This window comes from Erigeron canadensis, chromosome 1 (genome assembly GCF_010389155.1).
Source record: "Erigeron canadensis isolate Cc75 chromosome 1, C_canadensis_v1, whole genome shotgun sequence".
Lineage (NCBI taxonomy): Eukaryota > Viridiplantae > Streptophyta > Magnoliopsida > Asterales > Asteraceae > Erigeron > Erigeron canadensis.
In genome coordinates, this window is record NC_057761.1 from 43297044 (window position 1) to 43312359 (window position 15316).

The 15316-nt window shown below is 34.6% G+C and overlaps 2 protein-coding genes across 5 annotated transcripts; one reads left to right on the forward strand and one right to left on the reverse strand.

The window, feature by feature from the left end:
- The first annotated feature begins 557 nt into the window (after nt 1-557).
- On the forward strand, nt 558-5388 carry LOC122585782 (squamosa promoter-binding-like protein 12). 2 transcript variants are annotated; one of them, XM_043757906.1, is made up of 4 exons: nt 558-688; nt 2510-3208; nt 3637-3902; nt 4870-5388. In XM_043757906.1, the coding sequence occupies exons 2-4, from the start codon at nt 2601-2603 to the stop codon at nt 5181-5183; spliced, it is 1188 nt and encodes a 395-aa protein (XP_043613841.1). In that variant the 5' UTR covers nt 558-688; nt 2510-2600; the 3' UTR covers nt 5184-5388. The 2 variants fall into 2 exon arrangements, with proteins under 2 accessions (XP_043613841.1, XP_043613840.1); XM_043757905.1 differs by having other exon boundaries at nt 2524-3208.
- A 1756-nt stretch (nt 5389-7144) lies between these two features.
- LOC122582034 (ranBP2-type zinc finger protein At1g67325) lies at nt 7145-11418 on the reverse strand. 3 transcript variants are annotated; one of them, XM_043754393.1, is made up of 10 exons: nt 11355-11418; nt 11083-11128; nt 10740-10855; nt 9827-10076; nt 9271-9341; nt 9104-9149; nt 8884-8993; nt 8377-8401; nt 8134-8285; nt 7145-7560 (listed from the first exon to the last, which is right to left on the reverse strand). In XM_043754393.1, the coding sequence occupies exons 1-10, from the start codon at nt 11361-11363 to the stop codon at nt 7558-7560; spliced, it is 828 nt and encodes a 275-aa protein (XP_043610328.1). In that variant the 5' UTR covers nt 11364-11418; the 3' UTR covers nt 7145-7557. The 3 variants fall into 3 exon arrangements, with proteins under 3 accessions (XP_043610328.1, XP_043610321.1, XP_043610317.1); XM_043754386.1 differs by lacking the exon at nt 7145-7560 and having other exon boundaries at nt 7582-8285; nt 9842-10076; XM_043754382.1 differs by lacking the exon at nt 7145-7560 and having other exon boundaries at nt 7584-8285.
- Between the last annotated feature and the right edge of the window lie 3898 nt (nt 11419-15316).

Genomic DNA, 15316 nt, shown 5'->3' on the forward strand with positions numbered 1-15316 from the left:
GAAGCAAAAAACACTATATGAAACTATCAGGTTACCCATATATTATAATAACACAACAATAATTTATTATGACGTTTGAATCTATGTGTGTATAATTGTGGGTATATGTGCGCGTGTGGATTTTTTTTGAAAAATGGACATCGAGAGGAGGGGTATGATATGTAAGAGAAATGATATATTGAAGGGAAAATATTTTCGTCAGTTTTAAAAAATAAATAGTAAAGATGGACTTTTAACTTAAAATTGAGAAGTTACTAAAATGAATATATTTTACAAGATCATCTAAATAAAGTTATATCTTGTCATTAATATTAATATTAATATTTATAAATAAAAGTATAATCAGAGTTAAATTTTGATACGGAGTATATTAAAAGAAAAACATCATCATATATCAATTTCATGTTAGGAATTAACAACTTTTAACATGATTGTTGGATATTGGTAAAGGGAGCAAAGTGCAAAAACTCGGGTTTTTTCTCCTTTCTATACACTTTAGACTTTATACACACCACACACTTTACACACAATAAAAGTAAAAAAAAAGCTTCCACCAGCACACTATTATACCACTATTGATAGAAACTCAAACTTATCTTTCTAAACTTTCTTCATTTGGTAAAGTAATTTTTCTTCCCATTTTTCCTTCATTTTCATGGAATGTTGCAGACCCAACTCTGATATATAGGTAAGCACCCCTCATTTTACTACTTTTATATAACACACACACACACACACATATTTGCATCTCCTAAAACAAACATCCACACAAACTATAATCTAATGTTTCTGTAAACAGCTGTCATAGGTAAAAACACGTACACTTAAGAACTCACACTTCATTATATTACTACTGTTCTTACTGTTTGGATATAGTTTTAAAGTTATTTTGGAAACCCTGAATTTGGTAAAATCTTTAGTTTGTGTGTGTGTGTTTCAAAAAGGTGATACTAATATATACTCGTATATGTTATCTAGCTATATGTATATATCAAGTACTTTTGTATAACTAATTAAAGATTGTTAATCATTCTTTGTTAAGATGTTATGTTTTGAAAATGGGGATTGATTTCCCCCCTTTCTCTCTGTTTTTTATTTTTATTTTTTATTTTATAGAAAATATTCCATTGAAAATGACATTTGTATGTAAAATGAAAAAACAACAAAAACTATTAACTCACGTTTATTTTATCCTTATTATTATCATAGTTTTTATATCTTATCTAAATCATGGGTTATTTACTTATTTTAGACTCATGGTCCGGATTAGGATTTTCTAAAGTTCCCCAACTTACTAATTAATTTGGGGAGTTAACGCGAATCATTTTTTATTGATTGCACGAGCTAGCCAGCAAGCCAGCAAATTTTGATTTTGATTCAAAAGTCAAGATTAACTTAACTTGACCCATCAAGTTATAAATAACTTTAGGCAATTGCGGTTATAACATAATTTCTTATAAATTTTGTTTTTTTGTGTCATGAGTTATTCTATTTTTTAAAAATATATTTGTGGATTTTCCTAACTGTAACACTTGTGATTAACACCTGTAGAACTATGGTAACCATTTCTTACAAATAAGGACCGACTCTAATGTACAATACTTTTAGCGTATGGTATTAACCATAGATTAATGGGAAAACTTCTTTTAGCGATATCGTATACCGACCGAATGTTCGAAAAAAATGCCACCAGCCTAAGTATGTTGCTATTCTAAGACTTTAGCCCTAATATATATGTAACAGTAATTAAGCAACACCCATCATCGTCTTCCACGGGTTATGGGTTCTAGGTTTTATCTAGGTAAAAAAAAGACATCTAACCTTGCAACGAGTAAGGATCAAACTCTTGACCTTCATCTCGAGAGACCAAAGAACTACTTGATCAAAGACTAATTAGCCATGATATATGTATGTGACAAGGCTAATATTTTGCTAAATGATAATTACTCTTTCATAAAATAAGTCAGTTTCTTGTGTGTGTTTGTGTGTATTCAAGCACATGCTAGTATGGCCTTCTTTATGATTTATGATAGTCAAGTGCAAAAGGGCCTTAGAGAATTTAATGATTTATGTCACAATTTTGGTATATGTGGAAGTAAATATATCATTTATTGATAACTACTGTTGAGTCTTATTCACAATGTACTTTGTCTTGGGTGTCTCTTTGCAAGGATATGAGTTCTTACTCAGACCCTTCATTTTTCGTTGTGTATCAATTATTGGTGTTAGATACACAATAAAACAAAACAGTAGAAAAAAAGAGGGTACTTTTAGTTACCAATATTGCTATTATGCTATACTTTTTGAATGTGTCTTTTTACTGTAATGATAGGGGACACAAGGGTGTGATGTATTCTTCACCATATTTTGCATAAAGTTTGGGAACATATATATATGTACCATTATTTGTTATATACAGTAATTTATAGGCTTTGTTATATTATTTTTGTTTAAAATTTATAACAGTATAATTACTACTTGGTCTTTTGATAAGCTATGAATTATTAAGTGTTTTGGTTTTAGATGTTGCTGATCTAAAGCCGGGTTCCATTTTGTGTAAGAGAACCAAGTGAAAGAATTTGAGTGAATCGTATTCCGCAATGGAGTGGAATACGAAGTGGGATTACGAAAGTTTTGACATATCCAACTATAAAGGCAACACAAGTCCTAAAAAGCTACAATCAAGTTATTGGGGGATTGGGGATGGAGAAGACATTGATGGGTCTTTTAACTTATTTGGTATTGGCGGTGATAGTGGTAGTGGTGGTTCTACATCTGACTTAGTGAACAATTCGTCGACGAAAAGCTCACTATCGCCTTCGACTGAATCGTCATTCAAACAGGGTGTTAAAGGATACAATTACTTTAATGATTCTTGTAGTAACAAAGAGCCTTCAGTTTGTTCGGGTGAACCATTCATTGGTTTGAAACTTGGTAAAAGAACATACTTTGAGAACAATTATGCTAAGAACTACAACAAAACATCTCCTTTTTTGGGTGCTCCGGCTTCATCTGTATCTGCAGAGAAGAAAGTTAAACCAACTTGCCAGATTACGCCGATTTCCAGGTGTCAAGTTGAAGGATGCAACCTTGATCTCTCATCTGCGAAGGAGTATCATCGCAAACATAAAGTCTGTGAAAGTCATTCCAAATGTCCGAAAGTTATTGTGGCTGGTGTTGAACGTCGTTTTTGCCAACAGTGTAGCAGGTCAGCTCCTGAACCTTGCTGCTACATATAGTTATAGATTAAACTCATGTACTAACCCCTGGTATTCTTTGTATTTTGCCCTTTTTAAATTGGTAATATGGGTAATGGGTCAAATGTGAATTTCGTATGAATAAATCTAGATGGATTGGGTTGATAGGAGTGACTTAATGGTCAGAGATATGATAACATGAATCTTTTAATTTCACGATAATCTGATTCTTTGAATGTATCGACTAAAGAGATTTTATGCGCTAAAAATACACATTGATTAACTTTTTTTGCCTGATTCCTCTTTAGCTAAAGTTTTGAATTTGACCCGTTACAGATAAAAGGTAACCTGAATCGATCCATTCCTAGGTGCATGGATCCATTTATAGAAATTCTCAACTCTAAACATATCTTTATATCTTTCTTAATGATTGGTATAGGTTTCATGGTATGTCAGAGTTTGATGGGGAGAAAAGAAGCTGCCGCAGAAGACTTTCAGATCATAATGCCAGGCGTAGAAAACCGAAAGATGAGTCTATTCGGTTTAGCGCAGCAAGTATATATTCATCGTTTTATGGTTCTGAATCCATTGATCCCCTGCCTGATTCTACAGGAGTTCAGATGCCAGATGTGCTAAACATGTCAATCCCTGCTCTCAATAGGTTAGTGTCATCCAAGGGGACCAGACCCGAGATATTCAATCAAGGTTTGTTTTCTTGATTACTCTGTAAGCCTACTTTTTTTGTTCTCCTATTTCAGTATGAACGTAAAGACCAATTGATAAACCATGTGAGCTTTTCTATTACTCGAAAGACGAAAGGTATTGATCCTCATAAAGAGTGCATTAAGATAGGTCATACGTGTAGGGGTTGTAATGGGGTCAAACATCATTCCGTTCTGGTTAGGATAAGAACAATGGGTTTCTCATTTAACGCGTTGGTGATAGATAATGCAACTGGCCTAGTTTGGGAAACCTAAAAGTTGACAATTACCGCAAAGTGACATGTAAGTGTCAAAATGGCTGTTTAGTACTTTTTCCTATATCGGGCAACATTAAAGTGAGATGCATCATATTAAACATGTGCAATGGCTGATAGACATCACCTGCACATGTTAATAGTCATTATATTACAGAAGTTGGTTAATAGACATTGTAACTTGTCAAAATGCATAGCAAGTGAAATAGATTTCTAACTACTGCTCCTTGTTTGATTAATAACATTTAGCATGCCTGGATGACATATTTTAGCGATTCCGTATGATTATTCTGCAATGAACTATAGATACACTGCTACGGATCAGTCGCTTCAGCTTGACGTCTAATATGTGATTTTAAACAGGTTCAATATTTAATTTACAATGAAACTACGCAACAGAAAGTTCTTTGACTTGAGAGAAACATATGAATACTAGGCTTTCTTACAGCTTTTTATGTACATAAACACAACTCTTTATGAGGGTAGGCCTTTAAACAGGATCCTTGTTTTGTGTGTACCAGAGCCCATACCCTTAAACCAAACATACCCTAAAGTGATGGTTAAAGCTATGACACCCAAAAAACAGGACTATATTTGACATATTCATGCTCAGTAACAATAGTGTCCCATCTGCCAACTTCACAATTTACCAATATGAAAGTTGAGTAATCATCAGATGACTACTATGCTATGCAGGTCTCAAGGAACCATTATCTTCCAATGTAGATGCAGTCGACCTTCGGCGTGCTCTCTCTCTTCTGTCAAACCATTCATGGGGTTCTTCCAACCCTAATTCCATACCAATGTATTCAAGTAGTCCCATCATGCCTCAATATGAGATGTCTCAAGGTTCGCCACTTTCTTCCCGCGAGTATTGGCAGGCTACCCAACAGTCGTTTGATCCCCATATTGATGCTTCAGCTGCCAAAAATGCCAGCAGTCATATTCAAGAGCTTCAGATTTTCAAATTGTCAGATGGAAACTCCTTGCTGTTCCACCCCAATGGATGATGCACCGGACTCTAAGGTACACCCTTGGATTATTGTCTGGACTCTTTTCCTGGAAAGTGAGAATATAAAGACCTAGTGTTGATTTTAAGCTGTTAAGACAGAGTTTATGCGTTTGATTGCAATATAATCGCCTGCAAATAGAACTGTGTTTTGGTTGTGACAGACTGACAGTGATGGTATTAATACTTATTTAAGATTTCTGAAAGTGTGATCACACTATGTTGTTTCATTATAGATTTTATTATCATTTGATTTATGATTGGACATATTGGTTCTGTACTACTCAACAAACAATGCTATCAGCTGGAAATATGTCCTCGTGCTTCATGGAAACTTGGTTTTCATGACATTTGTATCCGATATTCCGATGGTGGACGTTACACCTCTAGAGATCAATTATTGCAACACTGGTAATGCCCAACGCTAGCACGTGTACAAGTGCGTCATTGGCTGTGAACATTGTTTGTTTCACAGCCAAGGCTGACTTCAACAGATACCGATGTAAACAGGGGTAACTAATGACCCTCGGGGTCCTATCTAACCTTTGTGATTTTTTAATATATTTTAATTACTGCATTGCGATTTGCCTATATCTAGTCTTCAAAGCCTTAAAGCCAAGTTCAGGATTGGCAAATGGACTCAACATATAAGTCACTAACGATGCATCATCTTTACATATGCTTATGTATGTATTCATATGATAAAACTTCCACAATCTCCCAAAAGGATGTAAATGCAACTCAAGTTTCAACACATGTTATAATAACCGTTGAATGGTTAAAATAGCGTATACTGCAATGACGGATAGCTTCTAGTTAGTTTTAAGCGAACTCTGTCAAAAATGCCGGCAGTGGAGATGACCTTTTGTAGTGATTTAACCAATCAAAAGACAAGTGATGCACCACCTTCAATCAAAAGACAAGTGGTGCACCACCTTTTTTTGGACAAAAGGTGTTATGACACTTTTATTTATATTACTTTGCATGGTGTTTTTTAGTTTAAGAAAATTGGAAATCAATGAATCAACTCAATCAAGATTACCAATTCCAAATCCTTCATATATGGAGGGGCGCATGTTTCTCTTCTTCTTTGTTTCTCCATATCCATCTCTCTTCTATATCGTTTATTTTAGCATATATAATTTTTGACATTCCTCCGTTACCTCACGCCTATACTCATACTAAACAAACCCATTTACAAAACAAATACACTCTTCATATGAGGGCATGATTTTACACTACATATTAGATAAATTCATAATCTAGACATACCATCACATAAATATGTACCCACCAGGGATATACCATCTTCATACATTCCTGTATAATAATGTGACCGGCATATGAAATAATAATCTACGCCTATACTCCAGTATTTATGATCAAAATTTTGGCAAGTCTTTGTTAATCAGCAATGAGAACCAGAGAAAAAATTACAACTAAAAGTCTCAAGGTTAAATCATTATTTCTACACAAACAAACTCCCGAGCAGAAACAAATAAGTTGATTTCTTTATTTAAATATAATTCAATCCAGAATTGTTGCAGAACTTACATAGGCAATGGTTCACATTTTTGAAAAGGGGATCTACTACTATTACAAGGTTTGAATGGGATATGCCGCTAAAAGATACCCGCAAACGATATCAACTACCCTTGGAGTCTTGGACCAACTACTTCATGGTCTCTAGTCTAAAATAACAAAGTGTTGCTACAAATAAGCAGCACCACTAGAAGGCCGAACAAATATTTTCATTTTGACCGATCCTACATATAATTAAGTGTGAACAATGGCAAAAACTTTCCATATTAGTAAAGCTCAGAAAACCTACCAACAAAAACAATCTCTGGTGAAACCACCTCAATTTATAACACAAAACCACTTTACCACTTGGAGTTTTCACAGGATTAAGCACATGAACAAAAAAGAAAAAGAAGCTAGAGCTAATACAACAGGCCTAGAGACTAGAAAAGGTGGTGTTTTATCATACATAAAGTAAGCCAATGACGCTCAACAAAGTAACCGACATTAAGAACATGTTGACACCTGGGCCAAAAGGGAGCAGGTACCTCATGCACATTATTGTCAACATGCCTACTTAATACGCCTAAGTGTAACAGCGTTACCAGAAAAACTAACCAGAAACATTTCACCAGAATATTCCAGGATGAGACAAATTGCAAGTATATAAAAGAAATCCATAGTGACCATAAATACCAAATTTTCATTTGAATACAGATTGACGACCTGAACCACAAGAGAATAACTCGATAACCGCAGCAACATGAGGACGACGACCACAACATGACCGACATTCAGACCAATACTGGGCAATTGCTGGACAACCCTGGACCTTCTCAAACATGTCCTAGTACTCACTGGAACAGTAGACAAATGCAAATTAATAACAGGATGACCACGCCCTCTAATAACATTACTTATCTTTACACAGAGACTGAGGTGGCATGATGGGCAGGTCAAGCAGATTAGATGAAAAGTCAAATACAATTTCTGGTTGAAAAAGCTCGTTTAGTAGGTGTCAAAACCATCGGATTGGGTTGAATGACCAGCACACCTTTTTTGTTTCACTTTAAAATTAATTAATCTGTTGATTACAGCCATAAAAATATTGCTGAAATGTTAATCTGTATATGTGAATTAAACAATTTACAATGATGAATGCATTAGAAAAAAGACTGACCTTCGACCTGTTCCATACGATATGGTAAAAAAAAGTCCCATTGACCCATTTCTAAAGAAATGGGTCGGATTACCACCACTAAGTCAATGACTATAAACAAATAAGGAAGGAGAAAAGTGAAGGTTGTCAACATATGTAAATGGCTGCCAAAAGTTTTCACGTTACATTCACAAGAGGTACACACGAATACAAACAAAGACATTTTCAAGCAACATAAATTTAACGGAACTAAACACATTACAAAACAGACCTGATCATTTTCTACAGCCTCTTCCGAAGGAGACTTTTGGGACTCTGATGGTTTCTCGGCACCACAGTTTTGCCGGTTGCATTTGGTTCTAAATGGGTAGTTTATGTTGTTACATTGATCACACTTCCAGCTTCCTTCGGGCATATCTGGTTCTGCAAATTAATTGGGTGCACAAATTATAGATACCTAATATGAATTATGTTGTTTCCAGAAAACGTGTAAACTAGTCAAAAATCAACTTACTTGTGCCCTTGTCTGCCTTTGGTGCCTAAACATTAATAAAAAAAAAATCCTCAAAATCAATCGTTGGTAGCATACGCAAATATGCAATACTAATATGCTTGAGAATAACATCAAAAAAAAAAAGTAGAATGCCATGCATAAGCATTGGGGACAAAATCCCCAAAAAGGTCACAAGCTCTGTCTGGGTAAGTTGGTTGCGCTCACAAAAAGGTTTAAACATTAAGTTTTCATTTAAGATAATCTAATAGGTTTCCCTGGTTTTAGACGTCACATCAGCTGCCATGTCACCATTTAGGACAGGATAACCGTGTCAGATTGATTTGGAGCAGACTTTGAAACTTTGAGGCTTTCTATCGAAAGTACTAAGCCAGGTTACCTTTTATTGGTGACAACAAGGATGGTTAAACAGAAAATGCAACACTATGAAGCCGGTTACCTTTTAGGCATTTTTCCTTGCACTTTAATATAATCTTGCTGAACATGTTAAGCAAAAACAGTAGCTGATACCTGAGATCCTGGTTTAGGAGTATTGCACTTCCTCATGTTGCAAACAGTTCTAAACGCAAAATTGACATTCCCACATTTGGGACATTCCCAATCATTGTCACCTTTTCCATCTATGCATTTTCAAAAACATAAAGCATTCATTATAAAATATAATCTTCCACAATGTTTGTCTAATGGTAGAATCTTAAAAAATAGTCGGATTAGTCAAGATATCACATACCTCTCTTTGGTCCCCTATCCTCAGAGAAAAATCCAGGTCGTGGGCCCTATTGATTTTCAAAATTCATAACAATTAATATAACAAGCGTAACTTTGAAGCAACTATTCACATGTTTTTATATCAACGAAAGCATATGATACGACTTCAGTTGTTGGTATGAAATATACCATAGCATTGTGGCCCAGAGGCAAGCCCAACCCAAAGCGCTCCATCAGTTGAGGTATACCATACATGCCACCTGCACAAAAAGACACAACCAATATAGAGTACCCCACAACGGAAAAAAAAATAAAAAAAAATCCATGTATAAACAAGAGGTTGGTGGTAGCAGAGTTGGTATGGGTCGATATTAGTTCAGGTCATGATGGGTAATTCTTAAACAAGTTGGGCTCGGTGGACCTGAATACTTTTTGTCTGACACTAACAATCAGTGTGCCTAATATGGTTACAAAACTTATAGCATTTCAATAACAATTTGACTTTTTTGAATTTGATTATCTAGAAGGTTGTATACATTGAAAAAAAAACACTACGGGCGACTATAAGCCATTTCCTCTTTATCATTATTGGCTGATAGCTAGAGAATAAAACATGCATAAGCTAACTATATACTGCAGAAAGAAAGTATTAAATAGGTAGGTCAGTGTGGCTTTAGATGATTTAAAGAAAATAGGTGAAGGTCTCCTTCAGTTTTGAATGAAGATGAAAACATTTTACCATTACCTATCAGGGATGTACCGGAATAAGGAGGTGGACCAGAAAGTTGTACGGGCCGATAAGGGCTGCCTCCACGAGATCCGTAATTATAAGGATAAGCAGAGCCCGCATCATATGGAGGCACAGATGATCCATTGAACATAGATGAAGCATAAGGTGATACCCCAATATACATTGATGATGGTGCCCCAGGACCAGCATAAGGGGCAGCGGGAGAGTAGCCCTGTTGGGTCTGCATTGGCTTTGGAGCAGATTTCTACAACATGCAAATATAGTAACGCTATTAAGCTGGAATTATTAATTCAAGACAATTCTGCAAATAACCTAATACTCAATCTCAAAGATAACTTTTAATGATTGACCCTAAGCACATGATAATTGATGAACTGAGCTCTGTTTTTTTGGGTCTCATTTCTTTTCTGCCCTTTTTCCTCTCAAGATTATGACTTTGTTATTGTAAATAGACCGAGTATATGAACAAGATAATTCCGTACGGTTGGCCCCTTTGTGAAGGTACTCCAACTTCGCCTTAAAAAAACTTTCAATGATTTAACACCAAGAATGTCCTATTAATACAAGTACGAATGTCATGATCAAATTCAATCATGCATAGTGAAGATATCCTTCATTTTCAGATTCAAAAAGTAACAAGTGTTTCATAGTTATCAAGTGAAAAGAATGATTTAGCCAGTATCTCACAAAAGTTGACGTCATCTTAGGTCTGTGTTTACATACATTTACTATATACATATTTGTTCAATTTCAGCCAACGCATTTTAGATGCAGCCAAATAACAATCAATGCAAAACCGTGATAAGGGGTGCGGGTGCCTCAGCACAACGGAAATCTAAACATTCCTTTCATAAACAGATAAACTTGCTACAAAATATATAAACAGAAACGGCTCGTAAACACTCACAGAATTATGATCAGCTGGTCTAGGTTGTGTGCAGTTGCGCATATTGCAACTTGTCCTGAACGAAAAATTGACGTTTCCGCAGCTTGGACAGGTCCAGTCGTCTTCTCTACGACCGCCTGAAATTCGGAATACATCAAATTCCGAATTAACACATATTTTTATTATTCTCTCAAAAAACTATATGACTACATGTATATACTGATATAAACCATTCCAGTAATATTTTTTAACTCAAGTACCATAATTTTAAAGCAATATAACGATAAAGTAACAGATTTATATGTAACTATAACAGTGTGTGTGTGTGTGTATATATATATAGAGAGAGAGAGATATAACATACCATCAGTTCTGGCACGCTTGGAAGCGGATGAGTTTCTGTTATCAACCTATAAACAACACAACTTATGTAAAATTAATACAAAAAAATTGTAGAATTGGAACAGAAAAACCCTAATTTGAATTAACAGGCAAACTGTAAAATTGGTAATTTAATTTTTCTTTAATAGTAAAAGAAATTGTATACAGATAGAAATAGAATTTGAAAAGTGGATGTTATTAATCTATATAGAAATTGGTGATTAATTTGAAGGACATGGATCGCGATTTTTTTACCTGAGACATTGCGATTGGAAATTGGGGGAAAGTGGGAGTGTGTCTATTGAAGCTGATAGGTTATTAATTATTTATATACTAACATCGTACCGCGCAATGCGCGTAATCGTTGAGCCGACGGTGCCGTGCTGTGGTGGGGCTATGAGGTGAGTGATTTTTTAGTTATTAATGTTTGGTGGGTAATTTATACTCCTTTAATAAGCAAATTATCTCATCCCTCTTTTAATACCTCTACCTTTAAAATGTCTTTTATGCCTTTCTAATTTATCCTACCTTATTTTTTCTTCATCACGCTCATTACACACACATACGTTCATCCGATTTCCGATTTTCGATTTTCTCTCCCTCCCCCTTCTCTGATTTTCTCCCCCCATAAACATCATCCACCACCGCCCCAAATACCACCATCCACCGCCGCAATCCACCTTCTATGTACGCTATCCCCCCATAAACACAATCCACCACCGCCCCAAAAACCACCATCCACCGCCGTCGGCTTATTTTTTTTTCTTTTTCATCGCCGCTGCCCCACAAACTACCATCAAACCACCGGCGTTTTTTTCTTATTCTCCGCTGCATCGCACGGGTACAACGCTAGTATAGATAAAAAGATTTGAAGGAGTGCTATGTGTAAATATAACACAAATTGTAAGATTTCCATAAATAAAGAGCTATTCTTTTTATAATATAACGAGATGGGAACTCGCGCAATGCGGCAGCGGTGGCGGCAACAGGTGGTGCTAGTGGCGGTGGTGTTAACGATGTAGTTATTTTATGGTTAAGAGATGTATATTTTGTAAATAACTTTATTAAAATTATTACAGAGATATTAGGTGAAAATATTTAAATTAATTAATAAAGGAGATTGATAGTTTGGAGAAATATGGGCGTAAAATATTTTAAGAATATACTGAGTAGATTTAGTGTGTGAGTTAGGAATGTGTTAAAAATTAAGGGTATTTTGGGTATTTAAAATGTAGAGAGTTGAAAAGAAAGTAATTTGTTTATTAATAATAATAAATATTAATTATAATATTTAATTACGACCATGGTACCCGCGCAAAGCACCGGCGTTATCGGTGACGACGGTTTAGTGGTGTTGGTGACGGACGGTGATGACATCGATAATTGGTGTCGAGTGATGTAAGTTGATCTGTTGATGTAAAGATAATAACGGAAATATTTTATAAAATAAGGACTTCAAATGTAAATTAGCAAGATTAGGGTTTAGAATATAAATTAATTCATTAAGGGCAAATTTAGTAATCCCTAATAACTCTTTCCATATGGGGTGTTTATTAAGGGCAATTTCATACTTTCGTATGTAACTATTGTGTAACACTTTCTATTTTAGGGGGATGGATAATCTTTATAAAGGAGTACAAGCATGGTACCCGCGCAATGCAGCAACGGTGGAGGGGACGACGTTCTAGTGGTGTCGGTGACGGTACTATTGGTGGTGGTGGCGGCGGCGGTGTTATTTGGTGTAACTTGATGTAAAGATGATAGTAAAATATTTTATAATTGGGACTTAGTGTGTTAATTATTAAAATAAGAGTTTAGAGTGTAAATTAATTCATTAAGGGTAAATTTGATATTTTATAAAAACTTTTTTCATAATGAGTGTTTATTAAGGGCAGTTTAGTAATTTCGTGTGTAACTATTGTTTAACACTTTCCAAAATTAGGGAGTGTGATAATTTTTATAAAAAGGTATAGTCTTAGACCGTATAGATAGATATTCATTTTAGTTGTATAGGATTTACATAAAGTTTGATTGGCAAAATGGTTATAGATAATGTGTTTTAAAAAAAAGAAGAACTATAGCTCTATTTAAAAAAAATATAAACAGATGTAAGTATAATTTTTAGATACAAAATGATTACAGATTAAAGTTAGTTTTTTTGTGGCAAAAAGGTTAGAAGATTAATCAAATTAAGTAGATTCATAATCAGATTTAGAGTTGAATCAAATATTACAATCTCTTAGTTACAAATAACAGCTTAAAAGATTAGTAACTTAAAACACCAATTTAACTTTAAGACTTTTATGTTTTAATACAGTTTTTAAATGATAAAATGTTAACTCCATTAAATTTAATAGTCATGAATGTAAAAATAATTGATGAAAAAATAAGTAATATATTTATTTTAAATGTAAAGGGATATACATTGTAAATTAGTTTATTAAAGGTATATTGTATATAGTTTTATTTGGTGAGGAATTTAAATTTAAATAAGTGAATAAACGAAAAAAATAGTTTTAATGGTTGAAAAATACTTGATGGATATATCGGATAACTTTGATGTGTAAGTTGAAATTAATTAAAAGTTAAAAGATAATTTAAGTCTTTTAAAAGTTGAAAGGTTAAAAAACAAAAAGTTTATATGTTTATATAAATACCTTTATATAGTTGGAGTTACCAAAATCGATCAATGAAGTCTTGTAAATAGCTTTACATGTTTATACTAGTCATAATACCTATACGATGTACGGTAGCTATATAGATAGTATCATAAAGAAATTCGAATATGCCTCATATATAATTCGTGAGCATGAAATAAATAATAATTAAAGTAAACCGATTATCAAAGCTAAATTATAATAAACGGTAATAATAAATATAATACTGTATATGTTTAGTTAGAGTTTTGGATTTACCTTAAATTTTTAGAATCACACCAAAATCGGAACTTGCAATCATAGTGGATGACAGCAAATAACCTTGTGATTTCAGATCTTAAACTCAAAATTTTAAAGTTTTCGTATTAATAACTTATTATAAATAATATAGGTAACAGGATCGTTGAAGTTGAAGAATTGAAAGAAAAAAAAAAGAGACTATTTATTAATGAAAAATGATCAATCAAATAAGGTTATAGTGTCTTTTGTATTAACAAGTTAAAAGTTAAAGTTTAATTCTAAGTCTAATAATGAATTTGAATTTATATACAATTAAAAAGGCTAAGTTAATAAAATAAATAAATTAAACAACACGTGTCGATCAATGATTATGTCACGTGTCTTTTAAAGAATATCTCAATTTTATTTTAGTTTATTGGTAGATTGACATGGAAAAAATTTGTGTATATATGGGCATTAATGTTATTATTAATCATTAATCAAATTAAGGAAAGTTTTAGAGTATGATAAAGAAAAGAACATAAGAATTGGAGAATAGCACAAATAAGGATACGTAATTTATATATTTTTATTATGAATATAGACGTAATTTAATTATTAGTTTAAAAGGTTTTTTAATTGTTAATGACTAAAAGGACAATTCTCGCTTTAATATAGTGTCACGTGTCGTCAAATAGAGGCTATAATCCTGTTTTAATTTATTGGTCTACACGAATGTCAATATATGTTGCCAAACAAAAAATTTACGCACCCCGTATCTCGACCACCATTTTTAGTAATTTGACCAGGCACATTTTGCAGCGAGGGTCGCTGCAAAAACCCTCGCCACGTCAGCTTTCCACTCACCGCTTTAAATGTTTGACTCGACCGTTACTCCACTTATTGCAGCGAGGGTCGCTGCAATAAGTTTACCCCGGCGCCTTTTTAAAACCGATCCACCGTTCCATCTATTCCATCCTTTTCAGATTACACTTCCTCCACCCTTCAAATTATAACATTCTTTTACACTTTTTCTTCCTCCACCCATCTATTGCAGTACCGCCGCCAGCCACCACCGTCGACCGCCAACCACCACCGTGCAGTACCGCTAGTCTTCTCTTCCTCCACCATCTATTGTATTACCACCGCCAGCCACCACCGTTTACCGCCAGCCACCACCGTGCAGTACCGCCTGCCGCCGCCGCCGTCCACCGCCAGTGTCGGGATTATCCTCCCCCAGCCTTCTCTTCCTCCACCATCTATTGTATTACCGCCGCCAGCCACCACCGTCCACCGCCAGCCACCACCGTGCAGTACCGCCCGCCGCCGCCGTCGTCCACC

What these genes read in the sequence shown, in the direction of transcription:
- LOC122582034 (XM_043754382.1), bottom strand. An exon ending in CTCTGGGCCACAATGCTATG is followed by an intron (nt 9,150 to 9,270) that starts GTATATTTCATA and finishes GAAAATCAATAG; the next exon opens with GGCCCACGACCTGGATTTTT. An exon ending in GGATAGGGGACCAAAGAGAG is followed by an intron (nt 8,994 to 9,103) that starts GTATGTGATATC and finishes GAAAATGCATAG; the next exon opens with ATGGAAAAGGTGACAATGAT.
- LOC122585782 (XM_043757906.1), top strand. Translation starts at nt 2,601, where the DNA reads ATGGAGTGGAATACGAAGTGGGATTACGAAAGTTTTGACATATCCAAC. An exon ending in TTTTGCCAACAGTGTAGCAG is followed by an intron (nt 3,209 to 3,636) that starts GTCAGCTCCTGA and finishes TGATTGGTATAG; the next exon opens with GTTTCATGGTATGTCAGAGT. An exon ending in ACCCGAGATATTCAATCAAG is followed by an intron (nt 3,903 to 4,869) that starts GTTTGTTTTCTT and finishes TATGCTATGCAG; the next exon opens with GTCTCAAGGAACCATTATCT.